General features: G+C 36.4%; 1 protein-coding gene across 1 annotated transcript in view; it reads right to left on the bottom strand.

The window, feature by feature from the left end:
- DBN1 (drebrin 1) overlaps positions 1 to 24,941 on the bottom strand; it is a 1,456,369-nt gene that overhangs the window by 384,375 nt on the left and 1,047,053 nt on the right. Inside the window, 1 exon segment of the mRNA XM_044069321.1 lies at positions 17,279 to 17,430. Coding sequence (XP_043925256.1) covers positions 17,279 to 17,430 — 152 coding nt within the window.

Genomic DNA, 24,941 nt, shown 5'->3' with positions numbered 1-24,941 from the left:
CATGAAAGAGCATCTGACGCAGGAATCCAAGACTCTGGCATTCAGGCCGGCTTAGGGCTACCTGCAGGCAGATAACCCAAATGTGATGACTGCAACAATGAAACACGAAGAACATCATCACCAGTACCATCTCTGAAACTGCATACTTCACAACAAACAGAGCCTTAGCTAGTTCATCTAGCTCTCTGTGCTGGGCCTCAATCTTCTGGTGCCCACCCCCTTTACACTTCATTCAAATGAAGAGCAAAAAAAAAATTCAGTACCAAATCCCATAATCAAAAAACTAGGACTTAAAATCAAATCTAAATGTAAATGCTTCCCCCGTTGTACACTTGGTCCTGATTTTGTCCAAACAAACGCTAGTCCTCCTAGCAACACATCAAACTCCACAGCCCACAACTTTTTAATATAAATTTAAGAAGCATTACAAATAAACTAGCAGACTTGCATGCCTGGGTGCACACCACTCACCATATGATACTGCAACTACTGAAAGATGAGGAAATTCCACCTTCAGGATACAATATTCTATGACCAGACAGAAAAAAAAGCTGTGTTGCTAAACTTTACAGCAATTCCCTTAACTTAAGTCTTCATACCTCAAAGCCCCAAGAAATAAATAATGCCAAAACCCTTATGTCCCTTCTAAAACTAAATAAACACAAGTCTCTGTGCATATCAGGAATAAACATTACGCAGTGCAAAAATACAAACACAGCAAAATAATTCTACTGGACTTCCTCGAATATTCCACAGGAAACGCTCATAATGGGATATCTATATAATGACATACAGACCATAAGGCAATGACATCTCTAACAATGCAATAAAATTATATGGGTCAACCCATTTTTAATTCCCAACTAGGTACCATAAGCATTCTGACAGGAAGTTTACCTTAAATTGGATCTTAACTAACTTCCCGACAAAATTATCTCCTCTAGTTCTCTTCCAGACACCCTAAGTGAGCACCTCCTTACCTTCGCTATAAGTCACCACAATATCCATAAACTCCACTGCTACAATCATGCTCATAAGTCTTGTCCTCCTTTCAAAAATGCCCTAGTCTCAAATTTAAAATTAATAAGCTGGAACCAGCTACTAACCCTTCAGCTTGACAATGTGTTCTCCCTATTCGGCACCACTAATGTAATTGTACAAGAAACAAAAGAATCAAAGCAAAGCCAGCACCCTCACTCTTCAGACAATCCAGACACCTTATGAACTAGAGGGACAAAGCCTGGGAAACCTGGAGAAAAATTGTCAGTCTAACCTACAAAAATATAAATACCTCAGAAATCACCACACAGAATATTAAACTTGACAAGAAATCATATTACACCAATCTCCAAACTTTAAATCAAAAGAACCTGAAAGTTTTTTGGTCTTCAGTCATCCAACTACTAAATCCTTGGACAAGTCATTAACTTTGCCCCACGCTGTCTCTCAATCAGCTCACTCAAATGACTTGCCCTCCCTACTTCTATACACACTTCAATTCTGTAACTTCTCTACTAAATGTCTCAAGCTACACTACTCCCACAACTGTTCTCAACGCCATCTCTCCACCATAAAATATTCTCACTAGAACACATCTCCTCCTCTTCTATATATAAAAAAAAAAACCTTTGAAAATTGAAACTTACCACTACTGCCCCAGCACACCTATCCAGGAGAATACATTAAAATGTCAGCAGATGCTCTGGCATATCCAGTTTTTGTACCAACAGAGCCACTAAAGAAAGTTACATTCCCAATCTACAGAAAAAAATCTTACATCTTACCAACTACCATTCGATCTCCACTATCAGATGTCTTTGAGCAATGTATCCATACATAACATTCTCCTTAATTTCAGACAGTCTGCTATCTCAAGCACAGCATGGCTTCCACCCTAATCATAGCACTACTACAGCTCTCCTTAACTTCGTAGAAACTATAAATCATAACAGAAATGAGTGAAATCTAGTCTCTGTAGTCCTCCTTGACCTATCAAAGGCTTTTGCCACAGCTTCACACACACACAACTGCTACAAAAATTGCTCTCCCTAGGTCTAGATGCTTCCACACTAACTATGCTGCAGAAAGCAAGCTGTTCAATGGTAAAATAACACCTCTTTTCTTCAGTTAGCAGTTGGAGTCCCAGTACTCTATTCTAGGCCATCCCTTCTTATTTAACATATTTGTGAATGACCACCATTCAGCAAACAAGCAAGCCAACACGCAAATAAATAAATAAATAAATAAATAATCCAAATCATAGATGGCTGCATTCTGATCTGTACTGTTAAAAATGGATACAGTGCAACTAACCCAGGATTCCATTACATCAACTGAAACAAGAATTTGAAAGTGACATGTATGTAGATATGTACAACCTGCTGTTAAAAGTGTTTATATTATGCCCCACTATATATCAGTGTCTAACTTAAATACAACTGCTGTGCCTTTAATACACACGTTTACAGATAAAAATTTACTTTTGCACTCATTCATACGTTCGATTCTCGGCTTGAGTTGGGAGTGCCTTCAGTGTGGAGTCTGCATGTCCTCCCAGTGGTCGAGTGGGCATTCGAAAGACATGCGTTGAATGGGCGTGCCTTCGTTGAAGGTTGGGTGTCGGGCTGGCAACTCGACACCATAAAAAACAACTGCCAATCATTAGCGGACCGGAGTTCCGCTGTGGCGACCCCTAACCGGGAAAAGCCGAAAGACAACAACAACTCATTCATAGGCTCACAGGTGTGTACTAGGCTAATGTCCCTGGAGCCTTTACAAGCCTAGCCCATAGGATTACCCTGGCGTTGTGCCACCAAACCTTAGTTCCCAGTGCCTCTTTCGAGTAAAGTCACTGGAGTGATCCTCGAGGTGAATTTTCTATTTCCCATCCACTCATCAAGATTTGTCTTGAAGAGGGCCAGTGAGATGCTCTGCTTGACATGTATGGGAAGTCTATTCTATAGCATGGGCAGTCTCTGGGTTATGAACCTGTCCCTCTACCATGTTCTGTTTGTGGTAATGAGGCTGAAGTATCTGGAGCGTGTGGTGCAGAGGGATTAGGATTTCTTTAGATGTAGCATTTCTAACAGACCTGGGTCAGACATGGCTTTGTAAGTCAAGCAGAGATCGCCTCTAAGTAGGAGATATGCGACAGAGAATTGTTAAGAGTTTTTTGAGTCTGTCCATATAAGACAAGTGTTTAATGCCTATGATCCGCTGAGAGGTACTTTTGCGGTTGTTGCAGGTGTCTAGTGAGGTACATGCCAAATGGGGCATTATACTTGATGATTGGCCTAATGAGGGAAGAATAGAGGGAGACAATGACCACTTTCTTCCTGGATGCAAAATTCTTAGTAATGACATGTGCCACATAGTTCTTTCTGACCACAGTGGCTATCAAGCTGTGTTCCTAGATCTCTTATAATGTTCTTCTGTGTTCAGTGGACTATCATCGATGTAGTAAATTCAAGGGAACTGGGTTTTTCCCAAGGGAATGACACATTTTTTGGCATTGAACTTAAGGCCATGCTTCTGACACCAGTTGTTGGTCTCAGTGAGGCCTTTCTGTAGGATGTCAACATCACATGGGGAGTTAATAACAGTTCCCAACTTGCAATCATCTGGAAACTTTCTCAGCCAGAGTCCCTTCGTGTTCGCCTGGATTCAGACAAGTAGATACCAAACAGGAGAGGACCCAGGACCGAACCCTGTGGGACTCCACTCGTGACTGGTCTGCAGTTTGACTTGGAGTCAGCTACTTCCACACTGTGGGTTCTATCCAAGAGCCAGTTTGCAACCCACCTAATGATATTGGGGTTGATGCCTAGCTTTAGTGAGTTTTTCTATGATTTCTGAGTGGGGAAGGCCTTGGCCAGATCTAGGCAGGCTGTATAAACCACCTTGCCTTCATCCACAGCTCTGGTGACTGACTCAAAGAATTTGACCAAGTTGAACAGGCATGATCTACTCTTCACAAAACCATACTGTGTAGGATCCAGAGTTTGGAGATTCTCTATAGCCTTGTTTATTAGGTCCATGATGATGCATTCCATAGCTTTGCATATCAGACTCGTCAGGCGAATGGAGCAATAGTTCCCAGGGTCTGTACTCGTTCTTCCTTTGTGGAGAGGGATGACTGTAGCAATGCGCCATTTGGTAGGGACAAAGCTTGAGGTGAGACTGAATGAATAGGGCACACAGGTGATGTGCCAGTTCCCTCTGTAGTTCATGTAGAATACAGCCAGGGATATTGTCAGGGTCCCACAAAAGCTGCATTCTTGGCCTTGGACAGTGCTGTTTTAACCTGTGCAGCAGTAATACTGGGTGCATGGCAATCTATTGGTATTGTGATTGGTCCTTTGGTGGTGGTGGGGGGGTAAAGTTGGCACTAAATCTGTTGGCCAGCATATTGGCAATATCTGTTGGCTCGGTATAAGAGGTACCATTGTGCAGTAGCTCAAAGCACATTTAGGTATTGCTATGGAGATTCCTTACATAACTATAGAAGGCCTTGTGGTTGTCTTTACTATCTGCTGCAACTCTATTTTCATAGCTAGCTTTAGAGGATTTGATAAGGGATCTCAACTTTTTGTTGAGGCTAAGGGAGTTTTTCCAGTCTTGGGACTTACCTTATTCTCCATCAGTTTTCTCCTTCTGTTGTAGAGTTTGTTTATGGCAGGGGACCACCAGATTGGCTTCCTTTATTTGGAGGAGAGCATCTTGGTTCTATTGGGTATGGCGAGATCCATGCATTTGTGTACGTGTTCGTACAGTGCATTGGTGTATGATTCAGCAGTCATGCAACTATTCTCCACTTGTGTAGGTGCCGTGAAGTTAGCCACCTCTGTTTTTAGGAGCCCAAAGTTAGCTTTGGAGAAGTTTTCCCATGGTGGCTACCTTTGTCGGGGTGGGGGATGGGAAGGATGTGGATTTCCAAGGTGATTAGTTTGTGATCGGACCTAACCAGGGAGGAGTTGATTACTGGTGTAGAGCAACAGTCGCCCATGTTAATATTGACCAGGTCAAGGATGTTGCTTCCTCTAGTGAAGGTAAGAACAAGCTGGTCCAGGACATTGGAATTAATGAATTCCAGGAAATGCTGGGCAAGTGTATTGGTACAGGAGTAGTTTTCCCAGTTAATCTAGGGGTAGATGAAGTCGCCCAGTATGAGAGTGTTAGGTTGGACCATAGTATTCTCCAGGGTGCTTAGGAATGTGGAGTATGAGTCTTGCGACATGGTTGGAGACCTATAGCAGGCTACGATCTGAATCGCTGTCTTACCCAATGTTAGCTGCACCTGACGCATCTCAGATGTGTTATGTTGGTGTATCAGTCTAGAGGTGTGCCCATCCTTTATGAATATGGAAACACCACTGCCTTTGGAGCTTCGGTCCAAGTTCTGGGGCCAAAAGGTGTGGAATGAGTTACAGCCTGGTAGTACAGGGGTGCTTTCTGCTGCCTTTAACCAGGTCTCTGTTACAGCACAAATGTCAATGTTCTCCATTTTAACGAGTGCTTCGAGCGAGTGGATTTTGAGATTTACACTTCTAGCATTGGGCAGCATGACCCTCATATATTGCATTTGTTTGTAGCTGTTACGGTGGTATTTTGGTCTTTGGACTACCTAAAAAAGGCACTATAGGGGTGGCAAGAGTCTTGGCCAGTATCTGGAAGCCCAGGGGTGACAGATGGAGGCCATCTCTGGCAAAGCATCGAGGTCCGTCAATCATGTCATCCTAGGCAGACAGATACTGGATCCCCTTAGAATGACACCAGAAACTTAGCCAATTGCTGAAATCAATCATTTTCTGCTTATACTGTGGTATCATTCTGGGTGATGGTAGGATGCTGCTCAGGGCTAGGGTCATACCCGCCTGGGCTACATAATCTGATAGCTCCTCCATGTCTCATTTCATGTAGTCCAGAGAGGTAGGTCTCCGGTCATTCACACCCACACGTACAGTGACAGAGTCATATTTATCCCTGTTGTTGAGGGACCTGAGTGCATGTGTTATGTGGTGGATCCTGGTGCCTGACAGGCAGCTGACTGTTACTTTCTCCTTATTTAACCTAGTGAGTGGGACATCAGTGTCTCACTATCGAGTCACCTATAACTAGTGTGTTGGGCATGCTGTCTTGCCTTAGGGGCTTTGGTTTAGTGGCACACTGTTTAGAGCTATGTGTTATGTATGAGAGTTATGTGTCGCATGGTTAGTGTTGTGTTGTAGTGGTCAAGTGCGTTTCTGCCTTGGAGGTCTCTGCTGTTTGGGTAGATTTTTATTGAGAGCCTCCACGAAGGTAGGTGTGTGGTTTGTGTTTTTATGTGAAGGCAGTGCTGGTGTGTGTTCTGGAGGACTGTGTTTCATGTGATGTGGTGTAAAGTGTTGACCTTCTCCTCTTGACCAGCTATCCTGGTCTTGGCTGGAGAGTGCCCTGCTTCCAATTTGCATATATAAGTGCATCTCTCGCAAGTCTGAGTGTTGGGAGGTAAGAGGACAGGGTTTTGTCAGTGTACATGAGGCAGTTGCTACATTGCCTCAGGATGCTAAAGTTCATCAGGTTAATAGGAGAAAGCACAGAGAACTGACCTTTAGACATGCCTGGAAGGGGGGGGGGGGCATTAATAATAAGTACTGGAGTTGTTTCCTTGTTTAGTGCTACAATAAGCTAGTAAAAGTGTAGGAGAGGAGAGAATTAGCAGATCTAAGAGAAAAATTAAAGAGCAGACTTTGGCACCACTCAGAAGCTTACAAACAGTCCTAGATACAGCAAATCTGTATCTGGACTAGACTAGTTACAGAAAAGGTGGGAAACAAAAATGGACTGAAAATGCTGTCAACTTTTCAACTACATTGGAAGTAAAAAGTTTTAAAAACACAGTTTTGCTTTTTATGGTAAAGTAGACCTTTTGGCATAGCAGTAGTTGTCTTAACCATATTTACATATTAAGTATATTGGCTGCAAGCTTTCAGTTTTTATACAGGCAATGCTACCAATTTTACTCAACATATTGTTCAGTACTAAACAGCCCTTACAGCAACCAGTCTGTTAGTTGCAGTTCACAGCTGAAGGCCTTTGTTAGGCCTTCAAGCCAATTTTATACAAATTCTTCACATGATCTTCCTTCACACTACATCTCTTATGAGCCCCTGAATGGGCAAACAAACTCCAGAAACCATGATGCGTCAGGCAACCCCCCTGCCCAACTAAAGAACTAACTTCCTGACTTACTGTTTTTAGGCTATGTCCTTTATGCCACAATAATGGTAAATATGCTTTCCACTTGCAGTGTCAGGGGCACAACACTTAGTACACTTACCTTTGGTGCAGAAGTACTCTGATAGCTGACACTGCAGTGTAGCACAGAGGCAATGCTGCACTACTGAGTGTGCCATTCTTTAGATGAGACTTTAAACCGAGGCCCTATCTACTTGAGTTGGTGGTAGCCCAGGTGAATGTAAAAGATCCCACGACACCTATCAAAGAGAATAGGGGTTCTTTATTTATATACAAAAATAATTCTTATTTACAAGATATTTACAAATATTTACATATGTACAAATATATAAATATATAAATCTGTTTACACATATTCATAATTCCCTTTACAATCATGCTAAATGTTCATCGCTAGTAGACCCCCACTCTTTTTTCCAGAACCACAATTTGATTTTACTTAATTATTGTTGCTAAAATGCATTTAGCATTAAATGCAATTTCATTTATTCTTTCATTTTCATTCCATAACATAAAATAACTTTTTATATATTCTTTTAATACATTTGTTTCTTCTGTTGTTATATCCATGTTTATTTTATCCACTTCTTTTATATCTTAAACAAAAACTTTTCCCTATAAATTTTTTACTCTTTTACATTTCAAAAATACATGTTCTGTAATTTCTTCTTCTTGACAGTGTAAACATATTCCATCACTTTTCTTCTTATATGGCATATTTCCTTTTACTGGCAATCTACCACCAGTATTCGCAAAAAAAATCTTGACATTCTACTTTTTAATTACACTATTTACTTCTTTTATATTTATATTTTATAGCTTTGATTTTTTTCATCTGTTAGATTTTCCCATGGTTTTACATAGTAATGTTTTATCATTACATTCTTATACCATAGTTTTTTTTATTTATCTTTTTCTATATCAATTTTTATTTTCCACAAAAATATTTTTTTCTTGGTAACATTTTATTTCTTCATTTATACACTCTTTCTCTTTTTACCATACCCTAAAAATTCATCATAACTATATATTATACTGTTTTACTACTAATCTCTCATCTTTTTCATTTAATCATTTTAACACTTTGTACAAATTTAATGAAGCTGCGCATACCATTGATTTAATTAACCCCAAACCTCCTCCTTTTTTATTTACATACAAAACTCCTCTTTTTTGGTTTTAATATAGAACCCCATATAAATGAAAAAAGTACCTGCAATAATTTATTTTATTTATTTAAAATTTGTTTACCGGGAAAGTCCAAATTGGAACAAAGCCAATTTTCAGTGGAGGACCTGGGAGAAATGCTCCAGATGCATATATTTGTTTCAAACACTGTTGGTAATATAAATATATTAAGTATGCTATTTTCCCATCAGTACTGCATTTATCATAAAAGCCTTTTTTTTCTAAATGTTATGTTTCCATAAAAGACACAGAAATTTCATTCATTGTAAAATATATGCTCTCAATCTATACTACATCACCTAAACCTTTACTCTTCTCTTTACAGATGATAGGGATGCTTTAAACAGACATTCACTTCTGCAAATTATTAGTTCTTTTATGCAAATTTAATTTTTTGCAATTATAATGTCATCTGCATATGCTAACATAAGTGGAATTCTTAACCCTTCAGGTGTTATACACCCAGTCACCTTCATTTTATAATTTATTTCACATACTATCACTTTCATAACTAATGAAAACAGTAAACAACTCATTGGAGATCTCGGTCTTACACCACTCTTCATACGCATCTCTTGGCTTAACCAGCCATTAACAAGTATTTTTACTTTATTAGTACTGCACAGTAACATACATAAAATCCTAACTTTCTCACTTATATTATATTGTTTCATTATTGCCCATAAGATTTCACGTCTAGTTATGTGAAAGGCCTTAAAGTCACATATCATGATTTTCGCTTTTATACTCATAATGCCATCCACAATTTCTCCATCATTAATAATTCTTGACAACCCTTCTCCCCTTTACACTATATATGCCATCTTCTATATTTTTTTCCATTTTAGTTTCAAATCTGTTTTGTATTATTTTCATAAAGATCTTACAGTCATTATTATTCAATATTACTGGTCTCCATGTTTTTGTTTAATTCTCCTATATTTTCCATCCTCCATATGAATTTAAGTATTCCAATACATAATTCTTTATACACAAAACCTTCATCTAACCATTCATTCAAAATCTTTAAACAATATGTTTTTGACAATCCCTTAAATTTTGTACATTTCATACCCTATTCCATATGGGACTGCAGATGAATCTATATTTACTTGTCCCAGTACTTAATCTAGCTTATTTAAATAAACCACCTTTTCCAACTGTATTCCCTGTTAACTTTTTTTTTTTTTTTAATTTCCATGTTTTTTTGTACTACCCTCTCTTTTTCTTTAAACATTTCCTGTACACACTGTACTACACTACTCACATTTTCTATTTCTCTTTTTACATTTTTATTTCTCTCATTATACTACCATCTTCCTTTACTAATCTGCTTAAGTAACTAGACACTTCACCTTTTCCTTGTAAAAAAATATAACTGCTTATATAACAATTCTTGTATTTTTTCTGGATTTCTTTCATATAATTCTTTTTCTTTCTCAAAGCACTTTCTATGATCATGTTCTTCCAATGCATCATATGTTCTTTTACATTTTCTTTCTCTACTTTTCTTACATCATATCACCACTGTAAAAAAAAAAAAATATATATATATATATATATATATATATATATATATATAATTTTCCTTAAATATCATCCACACCAATTTTTATAAAGTGTTCTCATAGTAATATCTTTCCATAACTGTATTACTATCTCCTTCCTTCTTCATTCCATGCTTTCTCATTTATCCTTTTATTAATTTGTCTATTTCTATACATTCCTGGTTTTCTTACATCTCTAGCCATATTGCAAGATGATGAGAAAATTCTGTTTCAACTACCACCCCCTTCTCCTATAACTAAACCTTCTGATACTATAAAATAATTTATCTATTTCATATATATATATATATATATATATATATACACACATACCTTTTTCTAAGTCCATTAATTTTTACCCAAAGTTTTAACTTGTCACATCTTATAGATAACATTTTCTTCTATCATTTCTTCTTGTAACGCTTTCCTCTTAAATCACAGTTAAAGTCTCATGTTAGTACAATATTCATATTCATCACTTTTTAAAGTCTAAAATCTGATTAAATAGGCTTTTCTTTTCCTTACAGTTATAGTATAAGCATGTAATGTTATAATTCTATATACTTGTTCTGTTTTAAATCTACAGTGGTTAATCTTCCCATTTTGCTAAAATTACATCTAATACCATTACTGTATTTCTAAAGAATATGGTTATTCCAGAGCACCTCTCATTTCCCAAATTCCAGATTATCTTTCCTATCCATTATTTCTCTTTTTCTAATCTTTCATTTGTTAAAAAATCCTGTGTCTTCTAATATAATTACATCTACATCACATATAATACACCACTCTTAAATTCCTATTTTTCATACTATGTTCTTAACACTATTCACATTCACAGAAAACACTCAAAAATGTTCATTTTTCCCTTTTCTTTAGCTTCATTGTTTCAATTACTAAGCTAGCTTTCTTAACAGGCTATTCTAAGACTAACCAATTTCCTTCCCAAAGTTGAGAATCAAACACTATACCTTGGTGTCTGCTAGTCAAACACCTTAACCATTATACCAAGCCCCAGTCTTTAGTTGTAGATATTTTTCTCCATTTCCTTTTTTTTTTGTGCTTATCCCTTTAATTTTTCATTTTCTGCCTTTTACCATTTACCAATAGATTTTTTTCCTTCTTGCAACCTCCCAGTTTGTCGTCTTTATCACTTATTTCAGAAAATTCTTCTATGTCCTTTAGTATTTTCCTCATCTAATCTTTATTCTATTCCTACTTCTTCTAAAATTTCTTCTCTGTTCATTTTTTTCTTTCTTTTTCCTTACTGATATTTTCATTTTTGCAATCCATCCATAAATGTCCAATTTTGTTACCTTTATAACATTTCAAGTCACATTTTTTGCATCATGTCCCATTTCCACACAAATATAACATTTTCTTTGTCACATTTACTTATGAAATGTCCTTTTCCATAAAAACAGGTTTTGGGTTGTCCCCAGTATTTTACAAGAACCCTATTCCCATCCCCACATTTATCATGCTTGGTATATGTACAATTTTTTTCTCTTTCTATTTTTAACACAATATTACAATCCCAGACACCAGTTCATAAACCCCTTTGTCATAAACATTTGCAAAGTCCAGTACTTCTTTACAAATAGCTTTTAAATATCATTTCAAAGTCTCTCTTTCTACCTCTGCTCAAAATTGAACAGGAATCTTTTTTGTTTCCCCATTAAATACTTTTATCACAAAGATTCCATGATTTGTGGTCTTTCTTTTTTCATATCTCCAAGAAAATTTTACACTGAAAAACAGTCTCAAATGTAATGTCACAAATGACTCTGTTAATAAGAATAAATGTTCTTATCTCATGTGCTTTTACCCCCAAAGGAGCTATTAAATTGTTCCACAGTACATACCTGTCCATTTTTTTGTCTTCTTTTCTTTGAATCTTTACCACATGCTTTTGTTTTTCATTTTCTTCTGCTTTTTTCTACTACTCCACTTTTGCCTTCTTTTATTTTCTCTGTATATGCTTTCTTTTCCATTTTACCTCTATACTTAAGGATTGTCTCTGCATTCCCTTTTGTATTTTCTCCATAATGTACTCCAAGGAAACACCTCCTTCATTTTCTGGCTCACTCTGCACCACCATTTCTTTAAGGAAATCATTCTGCAACCCTCCCAACTGGAGGGTTATAATTATACATTCATCACTTTCTGACACATCTCCATAAAATAGGCTTCTTTGAAACATTTCCTTAGAATCCTGCATACATTCTCTGGTCCCGATATTTGCCTTTGCTTTCATTTCTTTCACTACTCCATTCTCTCCTTCCCTCACTCTCTGCCTCCCTGTTTCACTGACTGCCTCTGCATCTGGAACGGAAATAAGAAGTGGTCCTCCAAAATGGCTCCCACTCACAGCAATGATGAGTAGGAGAAGTTCCCTGATGCCCTGGCCAAATTTACTCTAGTAGTTTATATATCACCTCAGGTCTCCATGTAGAGAGTCTACAAGCCTAATGGGACTAACACAGTCAACTAAGGATAATTACATAAATTAACAATTAATTAGACAAAGCCCACTACCCCATCTTATACACTATCTCACTGATTGTTGAGAAAACTATATTTTACTTATTTATTTTACATTTGTTGACCAGGATAGTCCGACTGGATACATGTCCATTTTCAGCAGAGGCCCAGGGAGAAAAGCTCCACACACAAATTTTGATATATACAGTACATTATGACGAACAGTGAGAGGAGTACATAAGACATGAGAATAAGTAACTGTAGTTTCACATATTTACACTATACATGGTAATACATTCCCTTTAAGTCATTTAGCCTACACTACCCAATTGAGTTAGAGTCTTTGGGATAATAAAGATAATTTTAAAGATGCAGGTCACAGCTTACATGTACACAAGACATATTCCACAGAAATCACAACTAACCCCCTTCCTAGCATAAAGCTTTTGGGTTTGGACTTGCACAGATGGGTTGAAAGTCCTGGAAAATACATCAGCATTTTTATTAGCCAGTTCAGGTCTATGGTTAACATTGTGCTGAAAAAGTTGGAGTAAAGGTGCCCAATGGTATAATTTTGCATTATCTTGCTGTTTACTCAGCAACTGCGATGGGACATTACCTAAATTAAAGTGTGTGCTTGATAAGCAATACTTTAGGGAAGAAAAGCTCCACATTCCAGCCAAGCACACCTGTTTGATGACTAAGGAACTTTTCTCAGAATTAACTTTCAACTGATGCAGCACACAGGATTAAGAAGCCAGGGACAATACTGTTCTCAAACCTACATATGATGCATCAGTATACAAAGCAAATTCTTTAGTAATATCAGGGGTCAAAGACTTGCTCAGAACATATTAGTTTCTTTACTTCATTAGCTGTTTTATCTGTCTCAAGAGACCCCTGTCCTTTGATAGGACCTCTGCCTTTTGCAAGATCCACAAGTGGACAAGTAGTAATTGCAAAAGAAGGTATGCATTTTCTATAGTACCCAGCTAAAATAAGGAAATCCTTGACATACTCTTCAGTGGAGAGTATAGGGCAGCTTTTAGAGGTTCTATTTTTCTAGTTGTCATTTTACGACCCCTCTTATAAGGTATTTAATCTATTTGGAGTCTATCATACCCAATTTACAGTTTTTAACTATTCACGGTCAAAGCCTGCCAACCTTATAGTTTCAAACACAGCCTGATGTTTTACTGAGTAAGACTCAGAATCCTCTAAATGGTTGACTGGGCATCAGTATTTTACCCATCAGTCCCTGAACAGTGGCTGGAGCTCCAAGAGGCTAAACAGCAGCACTGTGAAATTAAATAAATAAATCTTCAGGAGTTACAAAAGCTATTTCTTTTTCTTTAGCAAACAGGAAAAGCTGCATCTATGCAATACTCCTTTATTAAGTCTAGAGCTGTTAAGCATCTTGCTTTTCCTAGGTTGTCTGTCAGCGTGTTGATTTGGGATTGAGATAGCTATTAAACTCTGAAATGTTAGTCAACTTTCTAAATTCATAACACACATCCATCAGTTTTAGAAACTGGCACTAGTACTTGCCTTCTCTGTTCACTCTCACTCTTCTATTACTCCTAATTTGAGTTTCATTTGAATGTATTTTCTTATTATTTGTTTCCAAGCCTCTGGTACTTTAAAAGGTTTCAGATTAACCTTTACTCCAAGAGATGTCTCCATTTTATGTTCCACCAGTTTAGTTCTCCCAGATGTTTCTGAGAACTCTTCTTTATTTCTGAATTACTAGGATTCATCTACCTCTACTTCAAGTTAAGATTCTCTTTTCCCTGTATCCCTTGCATAAATTACAGTTCACAAAGTAATCACAGAACTTTCTACTCCTTTCCATGGCTTTAATACATCAATCCAATAGATTTACTCTTTCTTTCTCAATCCTCATTGTCTTACATTTGTAGCTCACTACATTTCTTCTTCCATTCACCTTAAAGTAGCCTTGCTCCTTAACTAGAAATTCATTCACTGTGGATGGTGTTAATAATAATACCTGACCTCCTGGGATAAATTCTCTAAACTGGACATTTTTACTATATACCTATCATTACATCTCTTGGGATTTTTGATTGTGATCCTTTACTATGAGTGCAACTAAGTGCAACTAATTTAACCTTTTCTAAAACCAATGTAATGCCGTATCGCACTTTTAAATGGTGTCTCCTCTTTAAGTCTCGAAAAATATCAAACAGACCTCTAGGATGACTACCAAGCAAGAGTTCAGATCAGGTAAACCCAGCTGAAGCCAGTGGCACCTCTCATCAAAAACAGTAAATAGGGTAACAACTGATCCCATTTCCTACCATCTACAATTACTTTACTTACCATGAACTTCACTGAGCTACTGAACCTATACTAAGCTATCAATCTGCAAATGAAACGTATGACATTTTCAATTAACCTTAAAGCACTGGGACAGCTAATGCAATGACCTTGAAATAAACAGTGTGCCTTAGTATGTTTTTAAGAAAACCCTTCTTGAGGATAACAGTACCAGTTTTCTGTAAACAAAGTTAGCATTAGCCTTGCATAATGGTATACTTTCTGGAAATTTTGTAGCATTATGTGAAAGTACTGATGCCCATTTGTAGACATTACTAATGGTCACAAAATGTCCACATCAATGTACTTACGTGGTACCTTATAAGAGGCATTAAAATCAATGGACTCTTATATCCAGGATGGGGCTCTGTTTTTTAACATACCTGACAAAAAGCACAGAAATGTTCTATTTCACTCACTATACATGGCCAGTAAAGTGTTGGCTAACACTCTTGCCCTAGTGTTCTCCACTCCTGGGTGATCTCCTAATAATAGACTATTGGTTAACTTCATTACTAGTCTTCTATAAGGTTTTGACACTAACTGTAGACATTTCCTCACTATCATATATGAGGTTTTTAAATCCAAGCATAGCAGGAACTAACAGGAACATCTTGATCATGGTTTTTCCCTAAAATCTAAACTGTACTCATGGATACCATAAGTTTCAATTTCCTGTTGTGTTTTTAAGTGTTGTGCTTACCTGCAAGTCTACTACTAGACCTTCATGCCAGCTCTACACAAATTTTTCACCTGATCTTCCTTCATTCAGCCATATCCCACAAAATCCCCAAACGGACAAATGATTCTTCAAGTAGACCCCCTGCTCTAGCACTTTCAGGTTATTGCCTTTTATACCACACTAACAAACAATTAGTTTTGCACACCCCCCTCTAATGCAATCGATTATCTCAATGACTGTAGTGAGAATTTTAAAGATACAGGTTACAAGTTAAATGTATTTAAAGACATATTACATATTTTCTGTACACAATACACCGCACAACACATTCATTTTCGCCTTCTTCAAGTGCACTCATACCATACAAAGCACACACGCTATTCACAGACTGTACCAGAATAATACGTACAGTCTTGTTTTGGCTACCCTTTCGTCTTTATAGTATCCTGCTGCTGTACTTGTTTTCAAGTAGGTCAGGGCAGTCTTGAGGGGGTTATGCTACCTGTATTAGCAAGTGACACAACTTTACTGATGCCTACGTCACACTAAACTACAGGTCAGTTGCATGTCTGCACAAAGATATTAAGAACATAGTCAAAAAAAGCCTTGCATGACTGATGACTTTGTTGCCCACTGCTCAGATCTCACCTCCTGCAGGAATGAATAGGCTGCACAGGAAAAGAGAAAGGGGAGCTGAATGGTTACCAAGGCAAGGAGAAAAAAAATTGCAGCAGATAGATTGCTGTGCTCAGACTAACTGCTGGTTAATTTTCATGACACATCCAGTAAAAGCACCAAGAAGAAAGCTTATGGCATCAGACTGATGCAGCAAGCCTAACAGTCACACCAAATGGAAAATACAGCTTGTAGTACAAAGTAAATGTCTTTTCTTTTGGCCCAGTGACACCTTTGTAAGTTTAGGTTTTCAAAAATATGGTTTCAAGATGGTTAAGTGAAATGTTCATACTTCAACACATGGTGGAAGACTGCTGTGATACACATTCCATTGTGCTATTACTTTAAAAGCATACTACACTAATTTTATATATATATATATATATATATATATATATATATATATATACAGTATACAACAGTGATAAAACAGAGTCCATCAAGTTGTGTAATTAAATGTAATACATATTTTGTATAAATCACATGCAAATTATTTTCAGTAAAAAGTAGGAAGTCACAGACAGATTACTGGATTAGTGGAACATGCCTTTATGAGCCTTACCCTAAAAAGGAGAGAGTCATGTGACATGGCAGGGATGACAGGGATGATACCAGTCTTCAAGAAAGACTGTAGTCAGCTATGGTATATACATCTTTAGTACTGCGGTGGTGGTGCTGCAGTAGCGTTGTCGCCTCACAGTTAGACGTTGCCCGTTCGATTCTCAGTTAGAGCATCTTCTATGTGGCGACATGCGTGAATGGGTGTTCCTTCATTGAAGGTTGTGCGTTAGGCCCGGCAAGCCAGCAAGTAAAATTCTACTGCCAATCATTAACGGACCGGAGTTTCGCTGTGGTGACCCCTAACCGGGAATAGCCGAAAGACACAAACAAACTTTTGGTTATCTTGACAACTGTTAACAATATGCAGATAAAGCAGCTGCTACTAACTCTGGTTCCATGATGTTGCCCCAAAACAAGGGCTCATAAAATACACAAGTCACAATTTCTAAGTACAAGATATCCTTATAACATGATTTGGAAATAGTCTCTCATCTATAAAAATATTATACAAGTCAAAAAACATTAGAATAAGGACTGTAAAATGATAAAGAAAATCACTGACTGGTACCTGTGTTCCTCGATCTGCTTTTCCCGTTCCTGGTATTTTTTCTCCCGCTCCTCCTGTTCTTTTTTTTCTTGCTCCATCCTTTCCTGCTCAAACTTCAGCTGCTCCTCCCGAGCCCTCTGTCTCTCCTCTTCCCGCCGGAGCTCCTCTTCTCTCTGGAAGGTAGAAATGTATAAAACAGCATGCGTAAGTCACTTGTCTGAGAACTAGACGTACTTTACAGTTCATTTCTAGGGTCATCTGGAAGAAATGGGATACTAGGGATGCAAGAGAAAAAGCCAAAGTCCACAGTGGTTTATACTTGCATAGCATACGAAACCACTTTTTGTTCAAAGTAAGTCAATACTGCTGTTCAGGTTCTCAGGGGTGTGTGTGTGTGTTTTATACTAGGCAAATATGCATGCAAATTATTACTTCCAGTAGCATTCTGCATTCTTCTTCAATGTTCTGTTGAATTATAACTCTTTAAATTACAGTTACTACAAACACTGCAGTGGAAATGTGGTAAGTTTTTAATTTTGTTAGATGGGCAGATGGAACCTATTCACTCCAATGTGGGCCACAACTGTAACACAAACAAATAGATGTGCATTTGAAAGTCATGAAACAAAAAATTAAAAGTATTCAGACAAAATGCAAATACATATACTAAAGTCGAGGCTACTTCCTAGCTGCACTTACCACTTTGACATGCACTGCAACAGCATCAGAAACAAGACTACTCCTTAAATAATTTGGACTCGAATGCCTTTTTCCAAATAACAGGAGTCTTCATGGCACTCTCCAATGAGGCATGGCACAAGAAGATTGACTTATTTTTCCATTTGTCTCCAAACAATTTATCAAAAGTGACATCCAAACTGTGACAAGGAAACTATTTGCATTACTGAAATGGGCCTCACTGCAAGGAGAAATAACTTCTTAAATCCATAGTGCAGCTACCCTGCACTTTATTATTTTAGCAGCAGCAAGAGGTACAGAATACACATGCCCTAAATGGGGTATGTAAGAGGATTTGCCCCCTCACAAAAAAATAAAGATTCAAAACTGACCACATTAATTTTGGATCTCCTTAAATAAAACTGTAATCTGAGGAGTTGTACTTGACAAATCTGGAAGGATTTTGTTGAAATCATTTAGCCAATTTACTTTAATATTTTTTCTTCAGGTTCAATTAAAAAAAAAAAACTATGCAAGACCAACATGGCAGACACCAAGCATCAAGCAGTAACAGTTCCATGAACCTACTCATTCATTTTTCAAAACTGTTTTGGAATGTTACTGAAATCAGGCAAAAGAAGGGATTAAAAAGTCTGAGACCAATTCACAGTCTCCTTGTATGGTTTTAAGGTTCAGTAATACTACAGCAATGACTGCGAGAGCATATTCTAGGCGAGTTAGGAAGACATCTTTACTAATTGTACATCTGCTTTTCAGTGAGATTTAATGAGAAATCTTTATTGACTATAACAGTAGTGCTTTTAATTTTTCGTCTTGGTTAAATTAACTTGATGCTGAAAATCTAAATGCTTTTCAAGCCATACACAAATACTAGAAGTGATTTAAACAGTAGTCTCTAGTTTGTCCTGGTTATTACATAGGATACACCAGTCATGGGGTACAAATGCAAATCCCCCCCCCCCAAAAAATGGTTTTATTCATTTTATAATACAATAACTTAACAATATAGCAACAAGAAAAAATATATATATACAGTACAATGTCCATGACAACTAAAAAAGCAATACACATAGGAGAACACTTAATATTTCTCTAACAGATTAGACAATTTTGTCCAAGCAATTAAATGAGTTGTGTTGTTAGTCCTTGCTTTGATAGTAGCAATCTCATTCTTACAAATATATTTCACAAGATGAATAAACTCAACTAAGACAGGAGTACATTGGGATTTCCACTTTTTAGTAACAATTTTCCTTGTTATAGAGATGATAGACCATAGTAAAAATGCCTGTTTTTTTAGGAATGACTTCAGGAACATTGAAAAGGATAAGGGAGTCAGAAATTATACAGCTGTCATTCCATAGAGCTTTACAAAGATAATTAAAGTCTAACCAAAAAGGGAAATTATTTTGCAACAATATTTATCCAGTCAGCATCAGGATATCCACATTTCTATCATTTTATTTCATCTTTCTTGTACATTATTGCTACTCTATGTGGAGTGAAAAAACATCTATGTAAAAATGTCCATGTGTATACATGCCAGACCAAGGAAGATGTGGATTCCTTCACCGACTGTAAACAAAGTTTTTTTTTTTTCTTTTCTGAGAATACTATTAACTTCACTTGAATAATTCCAAAAAGAAACCTTTCTTTGCTAAAATCATCTCTGAGAATTTTATAAATAACAGATATGCATGAAGTGTTCTTGGGTAAGCTATTAATAATTGTGGAGATAAAATCTAATATTTTTAAGTTACTCTTAATGTATGCCTCTAATGAGGGTACTAGCTTAGTGTGTATAAAATCCTCAAGTCTGGATATCCAGCCAACTGCAATTTTGCAAACTGTATCTGCTGATCAAATAGTCTGCAGAATTTATTTTATTAGTCAAGAGAAATTGATTCCAATATAATAGGTCATCATTCTAAAATTCTAACATTCTCCGAGTATCAAAAGATATCAAACATTCATTTGTGCAAGCAATAGGAAAGAAATAATAAATTCTTAATTAATTGATTAGAAAACGTTTGCTTTTTAAACAACAGCAATATTTGGTTTACAAGAGGTGTGAGAACAAGTTCTGACCTTTTACTTTTTATATTTTTAAAATCCATATAAAGATGTTGGAATGTATTTGAGTATATGGTTTACGCAATGTCCTCCTACTACTAAGAAGTAAAGTTTCATGTACTGATTTTCAATATGATGTGTAAGTATTATTCCAAAGCAACACTATGTTAATAAATGAGGAGTTTAAATAAAAATCAATGTTTGGAAACCCTATACCTCCTTCATCCCAGCTTGTGGGTTGCAAGAGAAGAGAAATTCTTGGTTTCTTGGGATACCAAAGAAAGTTGAGTAATAAGTTATTCATTTTCTGTTTAATTTTCACAGGTGGGGGGAATTATTACAGCTCGGCCAATGAATATGATTTTAGGTAACATTATCATTTTGATTAATGTTAGTCTGTCTTCAAATGTGAAGAAGAGTCTGTTCCAACTGTCAATTAGACTAGTAATTGAGTTTATAAGTTGTTGGTAATTAGATGAGAGTGATTTTTTATAATCAGATTCAGTAATGATACCTAGATATTTAATATGCATGCCCTCCAAGTTTATGTCTCTTTTTGATCTCAGTTTCATAGTAACATTTTTAATCACTAGAAGTGCCTGAGTTTTGCTGTGATTGAATTTTAGACCAGAGATGTTTGCAAAGAAGTCTAGACTATATAAGAGGTGATCTACTGAACTTTCAATATCATTAGAAGTTATTTGTAGGTCATCAGCAAACAGCTGTTTCTTAGGGGATAATTTGTCTGACTTTATATCACTTTATATCCTTTAATGCTGTCATTATTTCTAACATAATTTGCAAGAGGCTCAATAGCCAGGGCAAAGAGGAATGGGGAGAGGAGGCACCCCTGTTTAGTACCTCTTTAATATTCGAAAGGGATAGATAGATAAGATCCAATCTTTACACAGGCAATGGCCTTTTCATATAGTTTTTTAATTAATCCTATAAAGTTTGGGGATAAATTGTATTTTTGCAGAGCTTTAAACAGATATGGCGAACGTAGGGAGTCAAAAGATTTATCTATATCAAGGCTTAAAATAGAAAGCTCATTTTTATTCTTGTTTGCTAAGTCTATTAAGGACAGTAATCGAATTACATTGTCTTCTACCTTTCTGTTTTTGATAAATCTGGTTTGGTCTTCATGAATTAATATTGAAAGAATATTTAGTCTGTCTGCTAAGATAGACATTAATATCTTGCACTTAATGTTAAGCACAGAAACTGACCTGTATGATGTACAAAGGTTGGGTTTCTTTATTTGGTTTTAAGATGGGAGACATGATAGAATATTTCCATGAGGTAGGGATGTTTGCTGTACTTTCAACTTATTGGAATGCACTAAGTAAGATTTTCAAGACGTTATCAGGTAAGAGTTTGTAAAACTCTGGCATTAGACCATCCGGCCCTGGTGCCTTTTTTTGTCTTAAGATTTACTTGTTTCTTTAATTCTTTAAAAGAAAAGGCCTAAGGTCTACAAATACTGAACCAGTTATACTGGTTTAAACAGTTAAGGAACAGTTCATACTACTATTGCTGTCGTACCCCTGCCTGTTTAAAACATGTTGGCAGGGAACAGCATGTTGTATTTTTGAATATAGGTAAGTAAAGTAAACTAACCTCTAAAAGCTTTGCAAGGTTTGTTAGAAGGGAAATGTGACTGTAATCACTAGTCAAGATTTAGGAACATTTGATAAGGTGGTATCTAAGGCTCACTTCCATATGAGTGGCATTTAACTGGTACAGAAGAACAGATTATAGATGGGGCATAAAGGGTAGGCTACATGGTCATGACAATTTTATAAAGCAGGGATGGAGTCAAACAGTGCTGGGTGTCAAGTAAACAGAAAGCTTGGTACAAGAGTTTATTTTTATTTATTTATTGGCTGTTTGACTTTATTTTATTAAAGCAGACAATTTACATCTAAATAGTGTATCAGTGGCTGCATAGCACCTGGTAGTTACCAATGTGAAACGCAAGTCAACTGTTGTAGAACATAGTGCACCTGTTTCTGTAACCTTTGTTTAGTGGTATACCTCACAGAGCACTACAACTGCAGATGTGATTAACATGAGCCAGTGTTCTAAAACACATTTTATTTTCTACATACAGTTTCTTTAAAATCTCCCTAAAATTTGGAGAGATTTAACCTTGAAATCTTTGCCTTATTGTTCTTTACTCTTTATGTCATAGTCTGTATTTTTATTGATTATTTATTGGACATACCAAATTGACCTTACGTGTGTGTGTGTGCATGTATGTATGGAAGGGAAACCCCTGCCTCATCTGCAAAAATGGGAAAAGGGGTTAACCAATATTTTGCCAAATCTACCATTATTGATATTCTGATAAAAATAACGTGAGCAGCAAACTGACATTTTACCACATTTTACAATACAAAACATAGGACAAACTATGTACAACATTTATATCAGAGTAAAAGTTTATATATTACTATATTCAGGGACTTCAAAAATTTGCATCACCCAAATGTCAAGATATTTTTCTGATTATTTGAAAGTCATCATTTTGCCTTAAGGGCATGAACTGATGTACTGTGCTTCCTTCCTGAGGTTATTATACACCACGTGCCACTCCTCATGGCACTGCTTATTAACTTATTAAAAACCCAAGATTAAATATTGAAACTGCCATGATAAACATTTTAGTCAGGTTGCTCAAAGTTACCAGTGATTTCCTTCATCTGCTGCACAAGAAGATACAGTGAACAAAGTGAGCCCATGTTGAGAAGTTGATCTTATTCAAAAGTGGCCATACAATTACTACAAGCAGAAACAAGTCTTGTTTTAAGGCCAAGGTACTCAAGAAGCATAGTACCTACATAAAATGTGTATAAAATTAACATCATGATAAAGTATGCAAAGGTACACAAGTTTTTTCTGACTTCAGAATCCATAAATAAATTTTGAAGATGAATTTCCAGTCTGGAAAGGGTTACTGTGCTAAGCCCAAAACAAGCAAAAGCCTTGAGACGCAACAAGTGGTAAGGATAACAAGAGGTTATGATTGAAGTGTGCAGCAATACTGCTTTTTCAAAAGTGAGGGAATTTTTTTTTTTTCATGACAAAAAGTATTTTTTAGTTTAACTTCAGTTAACTACAAAGTGACTTGCTCCAATGCCAATGGTGTCGAACAGTGATAAAGATGGTCTACCTCCAGGCGGCAGTCAATGATCACAGGTAAGAGGTAACACTCTGGGAAAGGGGAGAAATTAGGAATATCACAGCTTGAATTAGGTGTAGGATGGACAAATGAAGGTTGTAAAGTCACAGTCAGATAAGAAAACTGAAGGAAAACAAATCAGCCCGAAAATAAGCAACATGGTCTGGAGGGAATGCAGAAAGTCACTCCACAAAAAAACAGATGGGTTACACTTTTGTAAATTACTTCTATGAAGCACACCAGAAGTTTCACAAAACAAAGAAACAACCATGTCATTAGCGACACATTAAATGATTTTAGGATAATACTAGTCCATACCACCAGCAAAGCACATACATAATGAAAATAGGTAAGACTTCATCATTAAAAGTAAGTTCCTGGTCTACATTTACTATGTAAACTTAACATAAAAACAAGGCAGGTGTTGCTTTAGAAGAAGATGACCGATTTATTTATGTGCATTAGATCTTTAATGCATTCTAAAGAAAACTGTTTCTGGTAACAGGCAACTTCATTGGTGTTTCTCATCCTGCCACAAGTTACAACAGAATATGGCACCAAACATCAATGTATCATTAACAAACACTTCTGTTAATAAGTCCCATCATACCTCTCAACTCTCTGTAATTTTCAGGGGCATCCCTGACTTTGACTCAGATTTTACCTTTGCCCTCTTAATCTCTCGTACAACTGGTGACAGAGAAAAGGTAGGGAATTATACTTAGTAAATAATTAAAATAGAGTTATATAATTTTTACTTTCAAAACTATATTGATTCACAGACTCTTTCTGTCAACATCTCAAGTTATTAATGTTAACATTTTAAAAAGTTTCCCTGATTATCCACAATTATTTCTGATTTGTCTCTAATTCCGATATTTGTCTGTGACTTGACTGACATGTGTGCTATATGTACTACAAATGGAAAAAAAAAATCAATAAAAACAAGATGATATACAAAACATCAACCTGAAAGGGGCTGACACCAGAAAGCACAATCATAGACCAGACATTCAATTCAAATTACATTTTGTTAATGAGAGTGGAAGCCATACAATATCTGCCCCCTCGTGGTTGAATTATTTTACTAAAATTAAACATCTCTTTGCTATTAAAGTATCACACAAAAAGCTACTAAAATAGTTAACAACTGCCAGGTTCTCCTCATAGCAAAGTGGAGAATGCTATCAGAAGGGTGGATGACAAACTCCCATGTTTTACCAGAGCAATAAATTTTGTATACACACACACCAAAATATTGCAGAAAAAAAAAACTCACATCTAACTCAACTCTTGGATGTTGGGTGTCTATGAGTACCCTTTATGTAAAGAGCAGGATGCTTGCAATCTCCTGAGCCACAAATAGAAAAAAAAATGGCATAAAAAATGCTTTCTTTCTCATGTACCATGCAACCAGCATCATGTACATGTCCGATGCATGCACAGAAAACTAAACAGACATTTCCCAAACACTGAATATACTGGAAAAGCATTGAAGCAGCAGGAAGTTCTGGGATACAATGCCATTATTTGAAAAACAAAGCATTTTTAGATAAAATTTTACATAATAACAATCTACAACTGTGTGTAGGTAGTACTGGTTTACCCACATCTGACTTATTTGTATGATTACTTATGTTTCATTCTTATTATTAAACCACACCACCTTGAATAAACCCAATATTATCACAATGAGTCATGGACAATTGCTGAAGTATCTGCATGAAA

The sequence above is a fragment of the Protopterus annectens genome, chromosome 4.part0, assembly GCF_019279795.1.
Source record: "Protopterus annectens isolate FY-2018-M chromosome 4.part0, PAN1.0, whole genome shotgun sequence".
In the NCBI taxonomy this organism is placed as follows: domain Eukaryota; kingdom Metazoa; phylum Chordata; order Ceratodontiformes; family Protopteridae; genus Protopterus; species Protopterus annectens.
This window is presented reverse-complemented; position numbering and strand designations above follow the sequence as displayed.